General features: G+C 39.2%; 1 protein-coding gene across 1 annotated transcript in view; it reads left to right on the top strand.

Moving 5' to 3' along the window:
• Positions 1-22,936, top strand: part of ZFAT (zinc finger and AT-hook domain containing) — a 145,062-nt gene that overhangs the window by 65,377 nt on the left and 56,749 nt on the right. The window contains exons 8-10 of the mRNA XM_067531650.1: positions 11,145-11,232; positions 15,722-15,871; positions 17,438-17,611. Of these exons, the coding sequence (XP_067387751.1) occupies positions 11,145-11,232; positions 15,722-15,871; positions 17,438-17,611 (412 nt within the window). The remainder of the gene's footprint in view (positions 1-11,144; positions 11,233-15,721; positions 15,872-17,437; positions 17,612-22,936) is intronic.

Genomic DNA, 22,936 nt, shown 5'->3' with positions numbered 1-22,936 from the left:
TGTGAGAGAAATATTTCCATGCATGAGAAATACAAGGCTACTACGTACAGTTAAATTCACACATTTATGCTGCAATAGTCTTTTGATTTGAGAGCTTCAGGAGATGTCACTTCAGAACAGTTCTTCTGCCATCTTCAGATCCACCTTGTTAGTTGGTTGTTACTGTTTGTAACAAGTGTGAGGGTTTATACTGACAATTCTTGAAAGAGACAAAAACTTGTTTACCTAGGAACTCTGGTTCTTTGAGTAGATTGTCAGTATAAATCTACAATCCTTTCCCACTCTCCCCATGTCTTCATAATTTGTATAGTTTGAGTAAATAAAAGTAACCTGAGGATAACTGAGACTGCAATATCTTTTTTTTTTTTTTTTTCATACCCTCTGGTATGAAAGTTCTGCAAACTGCAGGAAAATATGTATAATTCCAGTAGTACTTGCTTTCTAGAGAATTCAAATTTGACACCAATGGATCATACACATCCAAAGAACGTAGATCTATACGGGAAATATTATTAAAGCACCAGAGTTAGCAGGAGTCATTTTCTTTGTTTATGACAGTTTGCCAAGATTCACACTTTTATTTGAATTCTTTACTATATATTGAACAATATTTTCTGTTTCAAGGTTGCTCAAATTTTATCTCAAGCATGAGTTTAAACTGTATTTTAGTACCACGAGCTAAGGGTTTTAAATTTCATAAGAAATGTCTGATGAGCATGTAAGGGATATATGATTATTTTTATTGATGAGATGCAGAATTTGTAATAAGATCATTATGGGCACTCAAGTGACATATGCATCTTTTTTATATAATTGGTTTAATACAGTATTTTTACAAATCTCAAGTATTTATTTTACAAGGGTAAAATACCAGTTCTTATTAATTCATTTAGATAAATGTTTTAGTAAAACTGGTTCTGACTAAAGCACAATTTCTAATTTCATGGAACATTAGCAAACATCTCTGAAATTATAGCATTTATAAATAAACATTATTTGCTGGTAATGCCATGATAGTGCATGAGCTATATTCTAATAACTTGGATTTATTGTAAGATACCTCTCACAGTAGCAATTCTATTAATTTAACTTTGAATTCATTAACCTTACTCTTGACTCCATTGTTTATCTTTATTTTCACAATGAAAAAACTTAATTAAAAAAAAAAAAAAAACTAGTAAAACTAGTTACCTAAGGGGAAAACTCACTCTCACATGTCTTTAAAAACAAGGAACTATCCAGCTAATTAACACTGCAAATCACATTGCTTTTTCACAGACGCTCCATCTCTCTCATAAATAAATCCCATACACCTCCAATATTTACAGTATAGTACATTCGTCCTGATCACACTAGAATGCAAAATCTTAATTCCCACCTCAGTTACCCTAACATACATGTTTTCTAGGTATCTATGTATTAGTGAAGTGTGTGACTTGTTAATTTTCAATGGGAAAGTGAGATGTTAGAATTAAGAGTTGGCATTATAATGCATTTCCATCAAAATATGGACAATTTCTACATAACTATCTTGAAGATCTAAAATTTTTGGATTCAACTCCCCCTTCCTAAATTCCTTCCTGTGTTGCAACAGCTGTCCTAAGTGCATGAATTAAGTGTCGTGTGTCTAATGTTTTCAGATCTTCTTTACACAGACTGGGGATACTCTGTCTGCCAACCTCTAGCAGTCAGAGTTTCTTTAAAAGAATTTGTAACAGGACAGAATACTTCACCTGCTAGTCTTACTAACTACTTTTTTTTTTGGTAAGTACAGGACATCTTTTCTAAAAGCAGCAGGTGCCACAAAGGAGAAGGAAGCAATCCTGCTATAGATATGCATACATATGTCTGTCTGTCTATATTTCATTTAAGATAGACTAGAACTTGCTATATATAGCTGATACTTTCTAGTTCACTGAAACAACAATATTTTGCAATGAAAATCCAAGCTAATTTTAGACTCTGGGTTTCTGTTCTTTTTGCAATTTTATAGTTATATTTTTTTACAGTGAGTGTAGTATAATATGTCTGCTTATATTATAATATTTGCATCTGACTACAAAATGGGGAAATCAGTGAAAAATGATGGTGAAGATTTCCAAAACAGAAGTCTAAGGGTAGGCTCCTACCATTATATTTAGCCACTTAAATACAAGGCCTAATTTTCAAAAATGCTATGCACTCAACAGTTTCCGCTGCTCTTCCCAGCAGGAGGTCCAATCTCATGATGCAAAGTGGTACTGAGAAAATGCATCTCCAGTTGGAATGCATGGGAAAACCGGATCTTTCAAAGCTTCATAGGAACAGATATTACTAAAAATGTTTTGAACATTTTATTTTTTAAAATACATAGAGCAATTAACATATTCTAGCCAAGTCATTAAGATGATATAAGTAATTACAGTTTTCCATTTGGAATGTTGCACCTGATGCTGTCATTTCTATTTAATGCATTTTTACTTAATAGTAAATATTCAATACCAGTTGCAACATAAAATATTTTTTATATATATATATATATATACACGCACACGCAGTTATATACCAAAAAAACCCCTATGTTAATGTTATATAAGTTGCAAAGTCAAGCTCTTAAAAGCTAGTAAATGCCAGAATTAAAATTGCCCATGCAACCTTAGTTTGGCTCTCTTGAATATACGCATTATGACACAGTCTTTAATTACATGATTATAGATTATAACCTATTTTTTCCACAGGACCCCTGCCCCATTCAGTGCACAAAATGGATGGTGCTCAGAGGATGAGGCAGCTCTTTTCAATAATTCTCTTTATCTTCTGTGACACTTTGGGGATTCACCCATGCTAATGTAAAGGGTTGTGTCACTGCCTGCCCAATATGACTGGGTGCTTTTGTACTGTGCAGCTTTGATTCAACGCCCTGACACCAGCAGCCGACTTACAGCACAATGGCGTTGCCCTGGCTTTTACCAGCCTGATTACTCATGAGCTACATGCGGCTCTTTTACAGTTAAAGTGTGGCTAATGGAACTCCCTATGCCCCCCCTATTCTCCACCCACCAGACTGGGGTGGGGATCTTGGCAGGGTAGTGGGGCTAGAGGATTCTGCCCAGTGGGGAGGGAGTTTTTGGTGGGTCAGTATATTTGGCCACCCCTGTATATGGGAAGTTTGTGACAGAGGCAGGAATAGAACCCAGTTCTCTTGGATGGTATTCAGATGCCTTAATCATATGAATATTCATTCTTTTCCTGTAGTCCCTTGCATCATTCCAAGCAAAGCGAGCAGCAGCAGATACTGCCATCATTTTCTCTGTGTCCCATTCAGAGCAGTTCTGTGTGACGAGTTGAGCTAAGATCCTGGAGCAGTGCATGTGCAGTGCTAGTAGAATGTTTGCAGCAAGCCAGGAACAAGCTTTGCTGAACAAAACAGACCGGAACATTACAATGTTCAACTGCTCATAACTAGCCCAAATCTTAACAGATTTTCATGGGGCTAGCAAAAGTCATCTCCTGGACCGCAGCAATATCTGCCTGCCAAATTTCAGGTTATTACTGCAAATCCTTAAAGGTGCTAGAATTTTATAAACATAGAGCTAGATGTTAGGCAACCTAAATATATGGCTTGCTGCTGCTCTTCCTATATATGGAAACTGGGACCTTTGTATTCTTAGTCATTGCTGCTGTTAAACTCTTATCTAATTTATCATTTTAGGATTTTTAGAACTCCCATCACCGTAGCAGCCAAGCACTTCCCAAGTAAATTAGTAAATTATGATCAACATAAACAATGGTCCTTTTCAGCAAGTATATGTGACGTTGGCTTAATGCAGGAGTCTTTTACTTCTGAAAATTTTGATTTGGTCACAATGATGGTGAATGTGGTGGTTGGTTCTGGGTACTCCTTCACCTCCCAAAAGTTCTGTGCAGGTGCCCAATCCTGCTCCCACTGATGTCAATAACAAAACTTTCATTGACTTTAATGGAAACAGGATAGGCCTCAGGTTAGTATACTTCGGCAAAATTAGTAACTTCTCCTTACAGAAGACTTGGAGCTATAACAGCAGAAGGTTTGCATGATAGGACAAAATGTACACGTGGAAAGGCTTGCACAGCAACATACAACACTGACCAGCTTTAGCCAACGTTATTAGTCATAATTATTCTCTGTTAAGGAACGAAAGACATTTTTCGTACATTTTTTATTGCTGTAAAATGATACAAAACTTCATGAATTAAACTATCAAAATACAAGAGGTTGTTTTTTGTTTTTTGTTTCCAAATGGTAAGATACAATGGTAAAAACATTTGAAGCAGATAGGGGAAGGAAATGAGGGAGAGAAGATGGGGTGTGGAGAGAGGAGCTAAATAGGGAAGCAATACAGTTTTGATGGAATGTTTGAAATTCTAGGATATGGTTAGCAGCTCTTTGACTTGGTGATGAGGTGAATGAAGCCCATCATGGTGCCAGAGCAGGTGTTTTGTGACAGTGGGCTGTTTCTTCCATTATTCATTTCAAGAGTAAACAGTGCTGTCTCTGTTTCCTTTTTTTGGTTTCTCTCTTCTCTTCTTAGTTTTTGGCATTTAGACATATCTTTGTGTTGTTTATGTAAGCTGCTGTTTGTCTAAATCTATACAGACCCCTTGCTGTGAGTACAAGTTTCTTGTAGGCTTCTGTGTTAATTTACTGTTCGTTTTATTTGTATGATAAAAAAATCTGCAAAAGTAGTAGCAAAATAAAATTACCTTGTGGGGTAAATGGTGCTATGCTGCCCAAAGCTTGAAGGCTGAAGGCAATATGCACAGTGGAAGGAACTATTTTTCCTGGGGGTTTTTCTTAACTTGCTATTGCCTCTTGCTGCAAGCCAGTATCAGTCTATTTTGCTGATTTATTTTTATCTCTTCTTACCCACTTAGCTGCACTTTCCTTTGTGCCTTACCCATTCTCCTGCCTCCCTAACCTTGTCTCATTCCCTAGTTCCTCTTCTTTATGGCCACCTTGCCATCAGGCTCCCTTGCAGAGAGTCCACTGAGCCTTGGTTTCCCAGTGGCTATGTAGCTTTAGGAATTGGTTGGGAGCCAAAGGTGTTTCCTGAGCAACTGATGGCTGGCACACTAGGGTTGGGCAGGCAAGGTGGCTTCCAATTTTTGCTTTCAGCGTTGAAATGTAATGGTGGTCAGCAGAGTTTACTATCATTTTCAGGAAATCATGTTGAGTAATGTTGTTATATCCAGCATGACAAGGTGAGTGAGGTAATATCTTTTTATTAGATCAACTTCTGTTGGTGAGAGAGATGAGCTTTTGAGCTTGCACAAAGCTTGTCTCTCTCACCAACAAAGTTGGTGAGAGAGACCTCACCCACCTTGTCTCTCTAATATCCTGGGACTGACACGGCTACAGCAGCACTGCGTATCCAGCATGGGCAGTTAACCCCGCATGTGAGATTATTTTTTTTTTCCTTCTGGGAGGGCAATAGTATAAAACATTTCCGGTCACATAATTGGCACTTATTGTAATTTGTGCAAATTAGGAATTCACCATTTGGTCTTTAAACACTGAAACAGATAATACTAAAACATTGTTTTCAGCTCATCACATAATATCTCAATGTTATGTTCCAAAGATAAATTAATAATAATCAGGCATTTGGGCTACAAACCTTGAATCACCCTCCACCTTCCAGTGATAATCACTATTCTGGTTCCTTAAGAGTCATGTTTGAATTGTTATTTTGCATTGTATCCTAAAAGTTGCCAAATTTGGACTTGAATAGCCTTTCAGAGGAATCAAATTTCAGGGCTGAGGTTCTTTACCAAAAATGCTCTGCTGTCTGTTCATCATTGGGCACTTAAGGCATTATTGAGAACTACCAATTCCTCAAATTGTACTCAAAGCATCAGTTGATGTTTAATTGTAACGTTGCTAGTGGTAGTTTTGGCCATACACAAGAAATGGGCTTTTCAATATTTTTGCATAGTGGGCAAAGCACTGAATAGGCTGCTAATTCATATATTAATTCATTAATTAATTCATATGACTTATCTTTGCAATATAGATCAAAGATGATAATTTATCAAAGGTTTGTATAGCCCGTTCAGATAACCCAATTGTTGTAGGGTGATTAATGGCAGGAACAATAGACACTCATGTTAGAAAATTACTGCAGTCATAATGTGTATAATTATAGTCACCCAGAATCAAAGTGTGGAGAAAACTTGATGTCAGAGAGATGTTCATATCATTTTTACAGTTCATATTTACTTAGTGTATACTTTTCCAGGGGTGGAGCCATCTTTTTGTGTGTTTGTACAGCACCATAGTGGGGCCCTCAATTCCTGGGTCCCCTAGGTGCTATCCCAATACACACATAATGAATAGTAATATCAGTCTCTGCAGGTTTTTCCTCCAAATGAAATAAACATCTCTAGTAGAAAAAAGGAATAAAAGTTTACTCTTTATTCTGTACCACTGTTCTCTAATTTGGACCTGAATAATTTCTGTATACTCATGGCCACAAGGGGATTTATGCCAGGTTCATCCTGATTCATTTCTTGAACTGTGTCAGTTACTAGGGAAACTGCTAGCAAAAACATTCTAGTAGTAAAAACAGCAAGTGACATCCTGGCCCCATTTAAGTCAATGTCAAAACTCCCAAAGACTTCAGTGGGGCCAGGATTTCACTCAAAGGAAGGGGAGAGGTTTGTCACACAGTTGCTTGCCACTTCAAAGAGCTTTTCCACTGGCTTGTGCTATATCAAATCCTACTATTGTTGGTTTCTATTGTATCCCAGCTAAGGACAAGTTTGGCACTTCTTTTGCTTCATTAAATAAACTTCACAGTGGTGTGGGTGTATTTTAAGTGCATATCAAAAGGCAGGGTTTTTTAAAATGCCTGTATTCTAGTACATTTAGCCATTTAATTAATCTAGAAACTTGTGTATGCCTCAGGGAAACAATGCACTGTTCAATGGACTGTTCTTTGTGTGTAGATTTTGTAATATATCTTGTGATTCCTTTGTAGCAAGATTTGAATACATTCATATAATAAAAAGGCAACAAGGTCACTATGTGAATGGCCTTATGTTGCAATGAAGTGTAGCATAGTGAAATTAAGAAATTGCACTTGCTTGTAATAGACTGTTTAATTCGCAAGGTTTGAGAGCATATATGAATCTGATTCTGTTGTCTTCACAGAGTGAGAAAACTAACTTTTTCTTTGCATAGAAATTATTTTATCTTTTAAAGCTTCTTGTATTTTCTCTAAGTTGGTTAATAGGGGCATTAAGTAAGACTGTGTCTACACTTAAACTGCTGAAGTTGTGCCACTGTAGTGCTTCCGTGTAGACACTCACTTTAAAGTAATGGCAGGGATTCTCCCATCGCTGTAATTAAGCCACCTCTTCAAGAGACAGTAGCGAGGTCTGGGGAAGAATTCTTCTGTCTACCTAGCATTGTCTACGCCTGGGGTTTAGGTCAGTTTGACTATGTTGTTCAGAGCTGTGGATTGTTCACACTCCTGAGCAATGTAGCTGGGTCGACCTAACTTTTTAGTCTCAGGAACTGGTTGTGGTTTTGAAACTGAAGTAGCTGACTGGATTGTGCCGCCAGTCTATAACAAAGGTAGAGCTATCTCACAGGATACTTTGCCTCTTTGTGTCCTTCAAAAAATCTTCAAAGGCATTTAAAAGGCAGGTATCCTGATGAGGCATGGGATAAATTACTTCTATTCTTAGAAAAGGAAAAAAATCAGATGCTGTGAATGTGCTGGGGGTATTATTACAGCCTCGGTCTGAGTCCTATTAACAGCTCTGTCATAATCCATGACAAGGGCACTGAGAAGAGCTAGAGCTGTGATGGGGGTCCTCTTTGGGACTCTGCATTTGTGACCTGGGTATGCTCTGAAATGCTTAATTTGTAACAGAAGAATTCTTCAGGGCTGTCTCTGAGAGTGACAGGGTTACTCTGAAGGACTAGTGCTGTAACAAGCTCTCAGAAGGACAGTGACGGGAATATTCTTAGATTCCAAACTGTAAGATGCAACCCTGTGAAACTCTGTGGCACTGACTTGGACAAACAACTCTGAAAGGTTCAGCTTCAGCTGGATGTACTCTGTAGGATTATGGAGGTTGACAAGGTGTACTTTGAAGGCACTCTGTGCTTAGAAGTGCAATCTCTGTGTGAGACTACAAAGAACACAGTTTTTGAAGATCATGTATTGATTATAGAACCTAGTAAAGATGACTTTCTAACTGCCCAAGGAAATAGATTTTGACTACTTTTTCTTTTTTTTGTGGAAAGCCTTTGATGTTAAAAATCAGTCATCCTGGAAAAATATTATTGTTGGTACTGTAGCTCTGCATGCATTTACTGGTAACTTGAAAATAAGATTTTCTTTCAGATATAGGTATGTATTTATAAGTTTCTGTAATGTATATGTGTTAGTACAAACAGCTCTGTGTGTTTATAGGCACAAAAATATCTATCTGAGTGCATATAACTTAACTTAATACAGTATTTAGCCACTAGAGCTACATTAAAAGAATGTTCCCTTTGTGACACAAAGCAAAGCAAGAGTGAAATGTGCTATGACCACCGTTTGCAAACTTGGGGTTTAAAATTAGATACCTAAATCCTAAATGAATGGGAGCTGTGGGTGCCTATTATAAATAAGAGTACTTATTTAAATGCCTAACTTTAGGCACCCAGTTTTGAAAAAATTGGGCACCTATGTTCCTCAGAGTTGGAAAAATAGATGAGTACAACCCTTTATGCAGTGTTAGTGGACATGGCTATGCTTTTCCATTTAACTTTCATATCATTGCTATTTCTATTTGTCATGAATATAAGATTTCTTTGAAAGTCATGTCTGATGAATTTTTCAATTTATTTAGACCTATAAAATAAGATGTGCCTTTCTGAATGCTCCAGGCACCTCTGCAAATATTTATTAGCACAATGAATCACAAAAAAAGCTCAGCAGCCCTGTACTGTTAATTAATATATATTTTATTTTTTGTTTAAACATCATTTTTAATAGGATATATGGTGAGCTTCAGGAATAAACTGATATCCACCAACTCATTTCACATAGGCCACTGAATAGCCATTAGATCAGAATAATTTTATTATTGCATATGTTTTTAAAACTCTAAATACAAACACTTAAAATTGGAAAGTGTGGAATTTTATTAAAAGTTAACATACTAATATCGATCATTTTGAATAGTGTGAAATCTGGTGCTGCAAAGTCATTTGTGCCAGATTGGGTATAATGGGGCTGTGTCACTCCCTCTTGCCCTCCTCGTCAAATTAATAGTTCTTTGAGGTGCTTCTGCATAGTCCCCATTTCTGAGATCCAAGGTGCCTGAATCTTCTAGTGAACATTGTGCATTGAAGCCGCTCCCTCCTTTTCCCCTTTGATGATATAAAAGCATGAGTGTACCCAGCTACCTTTAGTTGCTAACTGCCAGAGGTACAGCACACTCAAATTATATAGTGTCCTTAATGCTTTCTTTTGCCATTTGGGGACTATTTTTGTTTCCGGTTAGATTGTCAGTTACTTAGCTTTTCTTAAGAAGAAGAAGGTCCCTTTACAGCATGGGGATTGTCTGAACTCGCAAAGGCAAGAGGGCTGCCTCATGCCTCTATCCGTGGAGAAGGCTCTTCGGGTCCAGTCGACTAAGTCTGGCATTCAGGCCATTGTAATAGAAAGCAGGAAACCATCCACCAGATTTCTTTCTAGGATGAAATAGGAAAGATTCTCCATCGTGGATATTTATTAAGGCTTGTATCCTTCAGAGGCTGTTATCTGCAATATCCTGGACCAGTTCCTCCATTTGAAGCAAATAGGAAGACTTATCAGCTCAATTAAGTCTTCTTCTGGGTGCAATGTTGGTATGTCACCTTTCTAGGCTTACATACTGTTTTCACTCCCCACAATCAAAGGCCTGATCCATGCTTACCCCCCAGTTTGAGAGCCACCTCTGTCCTGACTGAAATCTCTTTTGGAACCCACAAAGGACTGATCATTTTACTATTTTTATTCTCTCTCAAAACTGCTTTCCTGGTGGCCATCAGCTCAGCAAGAAGGGTTAGTGAGATTCCAGCTCTACTTGCAGACCCACTTCATAGAGTATTCCATGGGGGTAAAGTAGAGCTAAGATCCCTTCCAAAATTCCTCTCCCCTTCACAAATGAAAAATGTTGTGCAACTATTGACAACTAAGGGCTATCCAACAATTTATTTATAATGGTGTATGTTTGTATTAGTAACATAAACCCATGATATCGGATCTGATTCATTAAAGCATTTAAGGATGTGTTTAAGTCCCCTGGACTTTGGGCAGGAACAATCTCTCACTGTATGTTTAGGGTCCCAATCTCAGTTGGGGTTTCTAGTGCTACTGTAATAAAATAAAATAATAATAATAATAATAATTTATATATGCAAAAGAAAAAAAGATGTTGCTAATACTCTCCCCAATTCCATTTGACTTATGGTATAATCTTTATATAAGTAACACCCACATGAAACTCTGACACATTTTTTTAACTTGAAATAGTTGAATAATAATAATCCATTTGTATTTAGTGCTGAATATTTATCTGGCATTTTGAAACCTTAGACCCTGGTTTTCTAGTGAAATCTGCCATCATCACCCTTATGCTCAAGCAAAGTCCCATTGAATTGTGGTGGAAAGGTTTGTGCCAACTGATGCCTGCAGAATTAAGTCCACAGTGAGATCTGTTCCTTTGGCTTGGAAGGATGGATTGATCAAATGATGAAAAAAATGAATACTCCTGTTCACATGAAACCCTGCAACTTTCTTTCTGATGTGTGACTTGTACTGTAATCTTTCACCTCCAAACTCTGTAAAGAGTTAGGTAGATCATAATGCTTTAATTTATTTAACATTTTTTCCCATGTGCTACAAATCAAAGCACTAAATCATCCGAGGATTAATGACATGGGTTTTTAGGGTAATTTTATATTACTCCTTCATTATGTTTTATTATAATAATGATGCTAGCTTTTCACAATGCTCACTGAGGTTCACATCTGAGCATTTTGGTTATAATTTTGTTGGGAGCCATCTATTATTCAGTGCATAACGAGTGTAGTAGTCAGACCAGTAAACTCATAATGTAATCTCTTCCTTTCCTTTAAGGACAAAAAGAGTTATTCTTGTCCTGTGTGTGAGAAATCATTTTCTGAAGATCGACTTATAAAATCACATATCAAGACAAATCATCCTGGTAAGAGAAACTACGATAACATTTCTATGTCTAGTGCAACAGAGAAAGACTGTCCTAGAGTAAGCAATATAACATGATTGCTCTCAGGAAAAAAATTACATTATTATTCTAAACTAGTTATATTAGTATTTCAGTAGATTTTGCAGATCTTTAGGATTGGATTGTAAACATACAATGCACTAGTTTGTGGGTTAGGGGCAGGTTAAAACGGCGTGATGTGTGATATTTATGGGCTTTACACTGCAACGTGCTGAGCCCTTTGTCCCTGATGCAGCAAAGCACTTAAACATATGCTTAACTAAGCATCTGAATTGTCCCACCGAAGTAAATGAAACTATTTGTGTGCTAAAAAACTACTGCTGGATATGGTTCTGAGTACTCACAACCTTGCAGAATCCAGCCCTTTTTCTCTTTTAAATAAAAAGCCAGCTTTTCATGGTGACACTCTCTTTTACAATTCTATGTGCTAGCATCTATTCTTATTTATATATCAAGGAATATTTATTATTCAGTATTAAATAATTTATTATTCAGTAATATTGTTCAAGCCAAAAAGGGCCATGATAATAAAAGGGTGAATCACAATGGCCCTGTCTAAATGAGGAAAAAAAGGACATTTACAAAAAATATATATAGTAGACGATACATTTTAATTTACATGTTTTTAAACACTGCTTGGTACCCAGTGTAGGCATTGTTTAACACCTTTTAAAAACATGTTAGCTGGTCCTGGTCAATCCTAGTGTGTCTTGGGGGAGGAACCAGTTAAGAGTTTATGCATCACTGTCTGTCTGAAATACAGCACAATAGGCCACGCCCAGTGGCCTACGGAGGGTCTCCGGTGCTTGGAGGCCAAGCCTACATTTGCACGACCCCCATCCCCCACCTCACTTCCCCCCTTGCATAGGGCAGGAGTGGTCCTGGCGCCACCCCCCAGCTGCCCCTGGGTGGGGGTCTGTACCTGCAGGGGGGCGTGAGGAGCGGGGGGGGGGTCTCAAATGCAGGCTTGGCTCCATTGCCCCCCACTCCTTGCACTTATCCAGCGTGCAGTGCCCTCCTCTCCTGCTGCAGTCCGGCACCAGCTCGGACGCGTGGCCTCGCCCTCCCAATCTGGGGAGGGGGATTGGGCCATCCCTTCAGGTCACGTGGGCGGGGAGGCTTTGAGGGGTGCCCCCCAGAGCCTCCTGCATGCCCCCATCTGTTGCAAAGGGCTGGCCCAACACAGCCCCCCCCCCCTGCACTTGCCGCTCCAGCAGCCCCACAGCCTGATGCTGGCTCAGTTGGGGGGCGGCCTCACCCCTGGCCTTGGGGAGGGGCTGGGCCTGGGCTGGCTCTTCATGACGCGTGGGATGGGGTGGGCACGGAAGCGTGAGCAGCCGCCCCTCAGCCTCCTGCACCCCTTGCCCAGCGTGAAGGGCTGGCCCAGCACCTCTCTCCCCCCTTCTGCACTTACCCACCACTCCAGCCCAGCCTGTGCTGGCTTGGACGGGGGTGGCCTCACCCCCCCAGCCTGGGGGGAGGGCGCCGGGCCAGGCCAGCCCTTCACGACGGGTGGGGGGGCGCTGGAGGCTGTGGGGCGGTGCTTCCGCTCCTGCACCCCCAAACCCCGTGCATTGTGAAGGGCCTGCCGGGCCAGCGGGTGAGGCTGCCCCATCTCAGCTGGTGCAGGGCTGAAGCAGTAGGTAAGTGCGCTTTGGGCCAAGCCTTCATGGAGGGCGGGGGATGCAGGAGGCTCCTGCGCCCCCCACCACCTGCGCGTCATGAAAGGCCAGCCTGGCACCCCCCTCAGGCCAGCGCCCGGGGACCTGGCCCCCTATGTACGCCACTGGTCAGGCCATAGTCCAGTATAATTCTACTGATAATAGTCATTACCAGATGCTTAGTTTCAACGGTAACCGCTGCAAGATTTTCCCCACCTCAGAATCATACCAGTGCCACATGCTCTATATTGCTGCTGTTAATTTATATTGTGGGTGGTGCCTAGAAGCCCCTAATCAGAATTGGGTGCTAAATATTCTTAACACGTGTAGTGAGATATGGGATAACATTTTCAAAAGCACCCAAGTCCCATTGAAAGTCAGGCGACTCATCATTCTTACCCTGAAGAGGGCATAGTGAAAAGAATGACGAAGACACATGAAGGGTGGGAGAAATGGGTACATCAAAATATATGCAAATTATTGTATACTAATATACATTTGCTTTTTTTAATAGAAGTTGTCTACTTCATATATTATTATAAGCCACCCCAATTGCGTGATAACTTAGCCACTGTTTATTTTCTGTATTGTTTTGCTTGGGTCTGTACTGGAGAGTGAGCTGGTTGGGTCAGAAAATGTTCTTTAAAGTGCTAGCCCAGTGCTGCTTACTTAACTAATAAAAATAGGGAAGGTTAAAAATCTGCTCAATCTTATTGTTTAATGCCTATATTTTTTTCCTTAGATGAAGCGTATAGTCTATCAGAACTTATGCAAAAAGCACAGTATATTTAGTAGAGACACTTTAGTGATATATTGAAGAAACCTTATGTCTAAGATACACAGAACCTTTGCAAACTAATATACAAAAAGACTATTTGTAATTAGATTTTAAAAGAAAAATATTTGCATAATGCTTTCCAACGTACCCTCTCTTTGTGGTCATTAGGGTGTGTGTGTGTGGTGTGGGTTTTGGGTTTTCTTTGTCACAAGCGTATTTCCATTAAAAACAAAATGACATTAAGGGGTGTTAGAGATCTTGATAGCATAAAGTGACAAGTGCTGGAACTGAGTGCATGTAGTTGTTTTTAAAAATGCAGTGGCAAGAGAATAAAGATGAAAGGCAAAACATGATAATGTTCAAAGGATTTGAGTTTTAGAAGAACTTATCAAAAATTAATTTAAACTGCAATCATTTCTTATTTATCATAAAGTAATATTTCTGACAGCTTCTCCCTTCCCTCTGACTCTGGTGTCAGCCAACCTGCTCTCAGTCTTCACTGTTTTTCTTGTTCAACAAGTAGGAAACCTGGTACTTTTGCTTCCCCACCCAGCACTAATACTTGTTCCAAGTTTCTGGACAAGAGATGTAGAATCCTGGCCTGTTTGATATCATTGGGGCTAGGATTCCACTCTAGATGTTTACCCTACTTGTTCTCAATTCTTAAGGTTTCTGGTTACGATAAGAGTCATAAACACATAATATTTAACCATTCTCATGTAGTGCCATATTATAGGAAACCACTGAAAGTCCGTCATTGAATAATTGGAACTTTTAAAGAACATTCAGTAATGTCTCTTGGCATGTGTGGCTGTGATTTTTAATTTTTTAAATAATAAAATAATAAAGTCTAATGTTTTAAAACTATTTTGACATCTCTAGAGTGTTAGGCTATTCATTTTTTCCTTTTAACTGAAGGGTCTGATTGTCAGAGGGGTTGAATGACCACAACTCAAAGTGAAGTGAAGAGAAGCTAAAGGTGCTCAGCTCTGTTAGAAATAATCAAACAGGTTGTCCCGGGGGTGGATTGGGGAGACAGAACCCTTTATTGCCTGCTCGTTCCACCTCGACACCGCAAGTGAGTGACGAGGGGGTTTCTTTACAATCCTTTTATCCATAACCGTATGTAACTGTATACATTTCCAGCAACTCCCCATAGACCCTTATTTGGTTACATTGACACCTATAAAATGAATATTAATAACTACGTAATGAATACAATTATACCCGCCCCTATTTGTTGTTTACAGGATTACTGCACAGAGTGCAGGCACATTACCTCGAAACTTACTAACATTCTTTAAAATATACTGGATGCAAGGGAGGGAAAGAAGATAATGCTGTATTCCCACCAAAGACCTTGAACAGAAGGGAGAATAGTTATTTTTTGGTCTCATTCCTTGCACAAATGGCTAGGAAAGGAGGGAAAAAAGAGAGATAACAGACTCTAGCTAAAATTCACACCAAGTAATAGAAACAAGGTTTTGCTTGTACCATGACTTCATTCCCTGTAGCTTAGACCTGATTACTTGTCCGGTTTTTAACTTTACTCTCCTACAAGCTCTTCTGGAAATCTCAACTGAAATCTTTAACACATGGCGTAAACCTGTTTGAAGACATTGAAAATGATAAATATTGTTGTACAAATGTTGCCTTGTTACCTAGTGGACTATTGAGAATGTTCATAGCTGGAAAATGACTTCTGACCGTATGGTGCACCAAGGCTCTTATTTGTCACTGAAGAAGTAAGTCACTGTGCAGGGCTACACAGTGATCAAGTCAGTGCTTAATGCAGAAAAAAGCCATAAATTAATAAGGCTGTTTACTTTGAGCTAATCTTGTCTGTGTGGAAAGTTTGTTTAATTTTTATTTTTTTTTAAATAAAGCTACATAAAAAGATACAAGTAGGAATGATCTAAATCTGCAATATTTTATTTTATATAGTATATCTCGGAGCAAATTCTTTGCACACCTTTCTGGAATTCTTTGTTTTCTTGCATATTTTTTCCAGAGGTCTCAATGAGCACCATCTCAGAGATTCTCGGCAGAAGGGTTCAACTGAAAGGATTAATTGGAAAAAGAGCTGTGAAATGTCCCTATTGTGATTTTTATTTTATGAAGAATGGATCAGACCTTCAGCGTCATATTTGGGCTCATGAAGGTAATGATGTTCAATTTTAAACTTTAATCCTCATTATTTATTTATTTTTTCTATTCCTTACTTATGGTCCCTTAATTAATATAGTAAATAATAAATTGAAAATGAATGACATTTCCATCCTATTCATGTTTGTCTAGTACTCTGTAAACAAGCTGGTGCCGTAGGAGAATTTGAAGTTTTCTGCTGTCTCTTTAGTATTTCTATTTGAAGTCAAAGTAAAGGTTCAGTAAACCTGTTTGTTGAGCTCTAGTTCCTATAGAACTGCACTTCTTGTGATTCCCAGTGTCAATAGACAAGCCATGAGTAACACAGAACTTGTTTGTGATCCCTCTTTGTTTATGAATGCATGAACTGCTGTAAATCCAGAGTGTTGCCTGCTAAAAGAAATCTGAATAAGGAAGGATGAGCTAAATTCATATTATAGTCTATAAGCCAATCGTTCGCAGTAATTCCTCACAAATGAATACCACTCCATTCATGTGTCCAGAAATACATTAAATGAAAATTTATTAATAAAACAATTTAAATCTATTTGCATTTGTGCATGTTAATCACTTACTAAGTAAATTAATAAGATGGAGAGTGTGTTAGATGACTAAACTGAAGATAGAAAATGTTGAAAAGCATGAAAAAGTGCTGGTGATGTGTCAGAGCTTGTGCAGACTACATTTAACAGTGCAGAAATTTACAGATTACAAATCTTAGGACAGCAGATGGATTTGTGTCTGTTTGTGACAGTTGGCTCATCGTCAGGCTGATAAATTAATTCACTAAGTGGAGGATGGCAGCCATTCTGCGCTTTTAGCATCTTCAGTCCATTAATAAGTCTTGTGTCAGCGTTTGATCGTGACCTAGAAGAGGAGTGTCTTTTCCATACTGTATCCATTCCTCCCTGCCTAAAGGGTATAATGGGCTGCGTGCTGACGAGCAAATACATTGGTTTCCAAATACTAGACTCATAACAGTATTTCAGGTGTTTATACTAGCACTCTAGGTCCTCGTCTGTGCCTTAATGATGAGCTGATATTCCTGGTCCTTGTGCACTACAATTCCTGCCTCCCATAAGCTTAGTGTGCTCTAACCCACAAAAGCTCTGTCTTCCAGAAAGTTGGAAACCATCCACCCTAGCTTGTGGAAGAAGAGGGTGTGTGGGAAAAATTCATCTTGAAAAAGCAAAGTGAGCAGTGAAAAACACTCCAGACCAAAATGTTCAAACTCTCATGTCTGTATGAGGCACCTGAATCCATACATAGACACCTAAGTAAGTGGACTAATTTTCTGAGATGCTGAGCACGCAGTACTTCCAGTTAAGTCAATAGGTCTTCTATGGACTCCGCATCTCTGAAAAATCAGGCAACTTTTCAGGCTTACTTAATCTAAGTATAAATTTAGATTCCTAAATGTAGGCATCCAAATTTGAAAATTTTAGCCTTATTGGCTACGTTGCTTACACAGTTAGAACAATTTTTCTCTTCAGTAATTGCCCATTCTCTTTCTCCCACCAGCCAAATATACAGTTTATAAAAATCATAAGATAGGTGATATATTTTTTTCCTTTGTTGGTAGGTGTCAAACCATTCAAATGTTCTCTTTGTGAATATGCCACTCGCAGCAAGAGTAATCTGAAAGCTCATATGAATCGCCATAGCACTGAGAAAACACACCTGTGTGATATGTGTGGGAAAAAGTTCAAATCAAAAGGCACTTTGAAGAGTCATAAACTGCTCCACACTGCTGATGGTGAGTGTGTGTTTAACAGATTGTCTTCTAACACTGATACTCTTCTGTGATCTCCCTTTCCATCACATTCTGAGAATTTATTTTGAAATTAGATTTTCATTTCACTGTATACTTCACAATAGAGTGACCATGAGATAATAGAGTTCAGGATCCTGACAAAAGGAAGAAAAAAGAACAGCAGAATATGGACATGGCATTCAGAAACGCAGACTTTGACTCCTTCAGGGAGCTGATGGGCAGGATCCCCTTGGAAGCTAATATGAGGGAGAAAGGAGTCCAATGGATCTGGCTGTATTTTAAAGAAACCTTATAGAGGGCTCAGGAACAAACCATCCTGATGTGAAGAAAGAATAGCAAATCTGGCAGGCGACCACCTTGGCTAGCAAAGAAGTCTTTGGTGAACTTAAACACAAAAAGGAATCTTACAAGAAATGGAAGCTTGGTCAGATGACAAGGGAGGAGTATAAAATTACTGCTCGAGCATGCAGGAGTGAAATCAGGAAGGCCAAAGTACAATTGAAGTTGCAGCTAGCAAGGGACATGAAGGGTAACAAGAAGGGTTCCTACAGGTATGTTTGCAACAAGAAGAAGGTCAGGGAAAGTGTGGGCCACTTACAGAATGGGGTAGGCAACCTATTTCTGCAAAAAAGGACCTGGGGGTTACAGTGCTGAATATAACAAGCTGGATATAGTCTACAGTGTGCTTTTATTGCCAAGAAGGCTAACGGCATATTGGGCTGCATTAGTAGGAGCATTGCCAACAGATCAAGGGAAATGATTATTCGCCTCTATTCAGCATTGGTGAGGCCACATTTAGAGTATTGTGTCCAGTTTTGGGGCCCCCCACTACAAGAAGGATATGGACAAATTGGAAAGAGTCCAGCAGAGAGCAACAAAAATGATTAGGGGGCTGGAGCACATGACTTAAGAGGAGAGGCTGAGGGAACTAGGCTTGTTTAGTTTGCAGAAGAGAAGAATGAGGGGGGATTTGATAGCAACCTTTAACTACCTGAAAGAGGATTCCAGGGAGGATGAAGTTCTCAGTGGTAGTAGGTGACAGAACTAGGAGCAATGGTCTCAAGTTGCGGTGGGGGAGGTCTAGGTTGGATATTATGAAAAAGTTTTTCACTAGGAGCATTGGAATGGGTTACCAAGGGAGATGGTGGAATCTCCATCCTTAGAGGTTTTTAAGGTGCAGCTTGCAAAGCCCTGGCTTGGATGATTTAGTTGGGGTTGGTCCTGCTTTGAGCAGAGGGTTGGACTAGATGACCTTCTGAGGTCTCTTCCAACCCTAATCTTCTATGATTCTATGATGAGGTTAATATTTCAAATTATGGTTTACCCTAGTGTCCCAGTGAAAGGAAAACAAGAAGATGTAGACAGAAATGTTGTGGGCACATGTAATTATTGTAATATTCACTAGGATCACTAAATCACTCCCCATTGCTGTTTTCCTTTTTAAAAAAATTGCATTTTCCAGTAGCACCAATGTAATTGGATCCAGAGGACTAATTTTAAAGTCTGACCCATACCCAAGCCGAGCATGGCCAACCTGACCTGAGAATGTCAAATCGTTTTGGAATTGGCCCGACTCAAACCTGCCAGTTCCTCCCAAGCTTGAGTCAGCACCATTGCCTTGTTCGTGGGGCTTGTGCTGATAGAGCCTCAAGCCTGCGATCCCTCTCTGGCTGCCCACTGCCTGTGGGATCAGTGCAGCAGTGGCTACGTGCTCTGTTCCTGCCAACCCCCATCTCTGCCTCTTCACACTGTCTGCACTGCAGAGTGAGAGGTGGTGTCCCCCTAGCTGGCACACTCATTCTGCAGCACATACAGTGTAGCAAGGTGGCAGCAGCCAGCAGGGGCGGGTCATGCTGACTGCATCAAGACCACAAGACACTAGGAGGTGATCAGAGCTTACTGGGCCTGAGAGGGTCAGCTTGTTTTCAGACACTTGTAGTCAAGTCCTGTTGAGTTGGAGTCGGGTTGCAGGGCTGTAACTGGATCAACAGTAGCACAATAATGAGTCAGTCCAAATGATGTAGAATGGCTGTATTTTGGAATCAAGTCAATCCTGCCAAGTAAAACCCTCCTAGGCTGAGTTGTTGATTTTTGTCCATGTACTCGAATCAAAAGGAAATTTTGCGGCATAATTTACAAAGAAGCATTTTCTGGTTTTGATTGCATGCTCATATTCTGTATCAGCAGCTGTTAAATAAGGGTGGGTTTTACTATGAAAATCTAGTAAAATCTTATTTTCTTTTTTGCTCTTATTGCTTAATTTAAAAAACTACCTTTGTGTTTTCATTCACTTTCAAGTGCAATTATTTTCAGGCACAGATCACATTGGAGATGGAAGTGTTTTTTGTGTTTGTAAATCAGATAGTTCAATGTCTGATCTATTTCATATGTGCAAGTAAGTGATTGGTGTGCTACTTTATAGACTGGGTTGACCTTAACTTGACCCAAACTTGACTGTAATGAGAATAGGGCTATAGTGTCTAGATCAGGATTTAAAGGTATGATGTTAGGACACATTATCTAAGGTGTTTTAACTAACATCTTCTAAATTTCTAGTGTAGTCTAGGTCCTGGATACTTTTAACACACTAGCTGGTCGAGTTAAAGTCTTCGCTATAACTAGGGTTGCCAACCCTCCAGGATTGTCTTGGAGTCTTTAATTAAACACTGTGTCATGTGAAGAAATCTCCAGGAATATGTCCAACCAAAATTGGCAACCCTAGCCACAAGGAGAAGCAAATAGGTTCCCAGTAGCTTTTGTGGTCAGGGCTAAGACTGCCATCTACCTCTGGAGTATGTGGAATGGCTTTGCTTTTCTGACTGCTGCTATTTCTCAGTGATATAAATTAATCTGGGTCTCCTGCCTCTCTATTCCCTGCTTTTTCTTCTTTATTTCCTTTCCAGAATTCTGTATGTGAAATCCTGTCCCATTGAAATCAGATGGGAGATTTGCTATTGACTTCATCAGTATGAGGATTTCACTCTATATATGTAAAACCTCCAGGAGTTTTCAGTTATGCCCCTCCTTAATCCCACCACTTCAAACACTGCATGTACTTTAAGTCCTAGTGGCAAATAGGATAACATTTCTACTTGGAGATGTGCTGTATGATGTGTCTAAGGATTTTCAGCCTCTTGAATAGTGACACCATCCATTGTATGGTGCCCTCATCCCTGAAGTATCTGCACTTCAAAAATTACTAACACAGTCCAGTGTTGTTCTGTTATTCTACAAATAAATGGAATGGGTTTAAAAATTGCTTTGCTGTTTCTGTCTTGTCTTCCTAGCTTATGAATTCATGCATTTTTTGTTCAAATGTCAGCCCTGCAGGGTCAATTTAACCACTGGAAAATAGTGGTTTTTTTCTCTGCTTTATTCCTCTCAAGAATGATATGACAGAAAACAATTCAATTGTCTAGGCTGATTACAGTTTATGACTAGAAATGAAGCATACAACCTGACTTTCATTATTTTAATTAGGTAGCAAAAATTTGTTTCAAGATTTTTCTTAGCTGTTTTTATTGGAGCTGTCACTTTCAGTATAAAACATTTGCAACTTTTATTAACAAGATTCAGAATGTAAAGAACCTGCCCTGTTTCATGACAAGCTGGAGTGAATCTGCCTTTTCCACTTTTGCTTTGGTTCTTTTAGTTTTTGAAAACTTTTTAAATAAGCATTTAAAATGGTTTGAACAAAAAAAGCTCTCTGGTCTGGCCATCCTGGCAGTGGGAAGAGATCTCTTTCTTTCTCTGTGCATTTTAATATGTCCCATCCTTTTGGTGTCTGAACTCGTGACTAAGGGAGGAAGATAAAGAAAGGAGGAATATAGAAGAACATGGAGACGGGAGGAAGAGAGAAAGAAGGATATTTGTTTTCAAATCAAGGGGAAGGAGAGTATTAAAAAAGAGAGAAAACAAGCAAATGTTTTAAAAAAGAAAGAAAAAAACGAATAGATAGGGCAATAGACTGAGTTTCAGAGTTCCAGCATAGCATGTCCTAGCTTTTGCAAAGCCTCAAATAATGGTCCTCTCCTTGAAATGTAAGAGAGATTTCAGTCCCATTGGTGAAATACATTGTCTCCACGTTTGACTATCTTGACCACCTTCAGAGACATATTGATTCAGTATTTTCATTAATGAGTTGGATAATGGAATGGAAAGTATTCTTATAAAATTTGCAGATGATGCCAAGATGAAAGGGGTTGCAAGCACTTTGAGAACTGGATCGACACTCAAAATGACCTTGATAATTTGGAGAATTGGCCTGAATTCATCAAGATGAAATTCAGTGAAGACAAGTGCAAGATGCTTCACTTAGGAAGAAAAAGTCCAGTACACAAATACATAATGGGGAATAGCTGACTAGACAGTAATACTGCTGAAAATAATCTGGGGGTTATAATGCATTAGAAATTGAATATGAGTCAGCAGTGTGATGCACTTGCAAAAAAAGACTAATATCATTCTGGAGTGCATAACAGAAGTGTCATTTGTAAAACACAGGAGATAATTGTCCTGCTCTACTCAGCACTGGTGAGTCCTCAGCTGTGTCCAGTTCTGTGCACCATGCTTTATGAAAGAGGTGGAAAACCTGAAGAGAATCTAGAGGAGAGCAACAAAACTGATAAAAGGTTTAGAAAACCTGACCTATGAGGAAGGGTTTAAAAAAAAGACATCATTAGTCTGGAAAAAAGAAGACCAAGGGGGGAATCTGATAACAGTCTTCAAATATGTTAAGGGCAGTTATAAAGAGGACCATGATCAATTGCCCTCCATGTCCACTGAAGGTAGGACAAGAAATAATGGGCTTTATCTGCAGCAAGGGAGATTTAGGTTAAATACCAGAAAAATCTTTCTATCTATAAGGATAGTTAAGAACTGGAATAGGCTTCCAAAGGAGGCTGCGGAGATTTTTACGAATAGATTAGACAACCACCTGTCAGGAATGGCTTGGATATATTTTGTCTTGCCTGAGCACACGGGGTGGACTAGATGGCCTCTCAAGTTCCCTTCCAGCCCTACTTTTTTATAATTCTGTGCTTTTTTAAGGACCAAAAGGGACCATATGAATTATGATCCCCTAGTCTGATTGCCTGCATATCACAGATCACAGAACCTCACCCGTTAATTTCTGCACCAAACACATAACTTCTATTTGAGCTATGAGATAGCTTTTAGAAAGCTGAAGACTTCAAGTGATGGAGAATCAGTCATGTTCCTAAGTAAATTGTTCCAATAGTTAATTACAACCACTGCTATAAATGTTGTGTCTTATTTCTAGTCTGAATTTGCATAGCTTCAGCTTCC

This window comes from Emydura macquarii, unplaced genomic scaffold, assembly GCF_026122565.2.
Source record: "Emydura macquarii macquarii isolate MOO-44397 ecotype Brisbane River unplaced genomic scaffold, CSIRO-AGI_Emac_v2 contig_369, whole genome shotgun sequence".
Lineage (NCBI taxonomy): Eukaryota > Metazoa > Chordata > Testudines > Chelidae > Emydura > Emydura macquarii.
The sequence above is the reverse complement of the archived record's forward strand: the minus strand, read 5'-3'. Positions and strand labels throughout refer to the sequence as shown.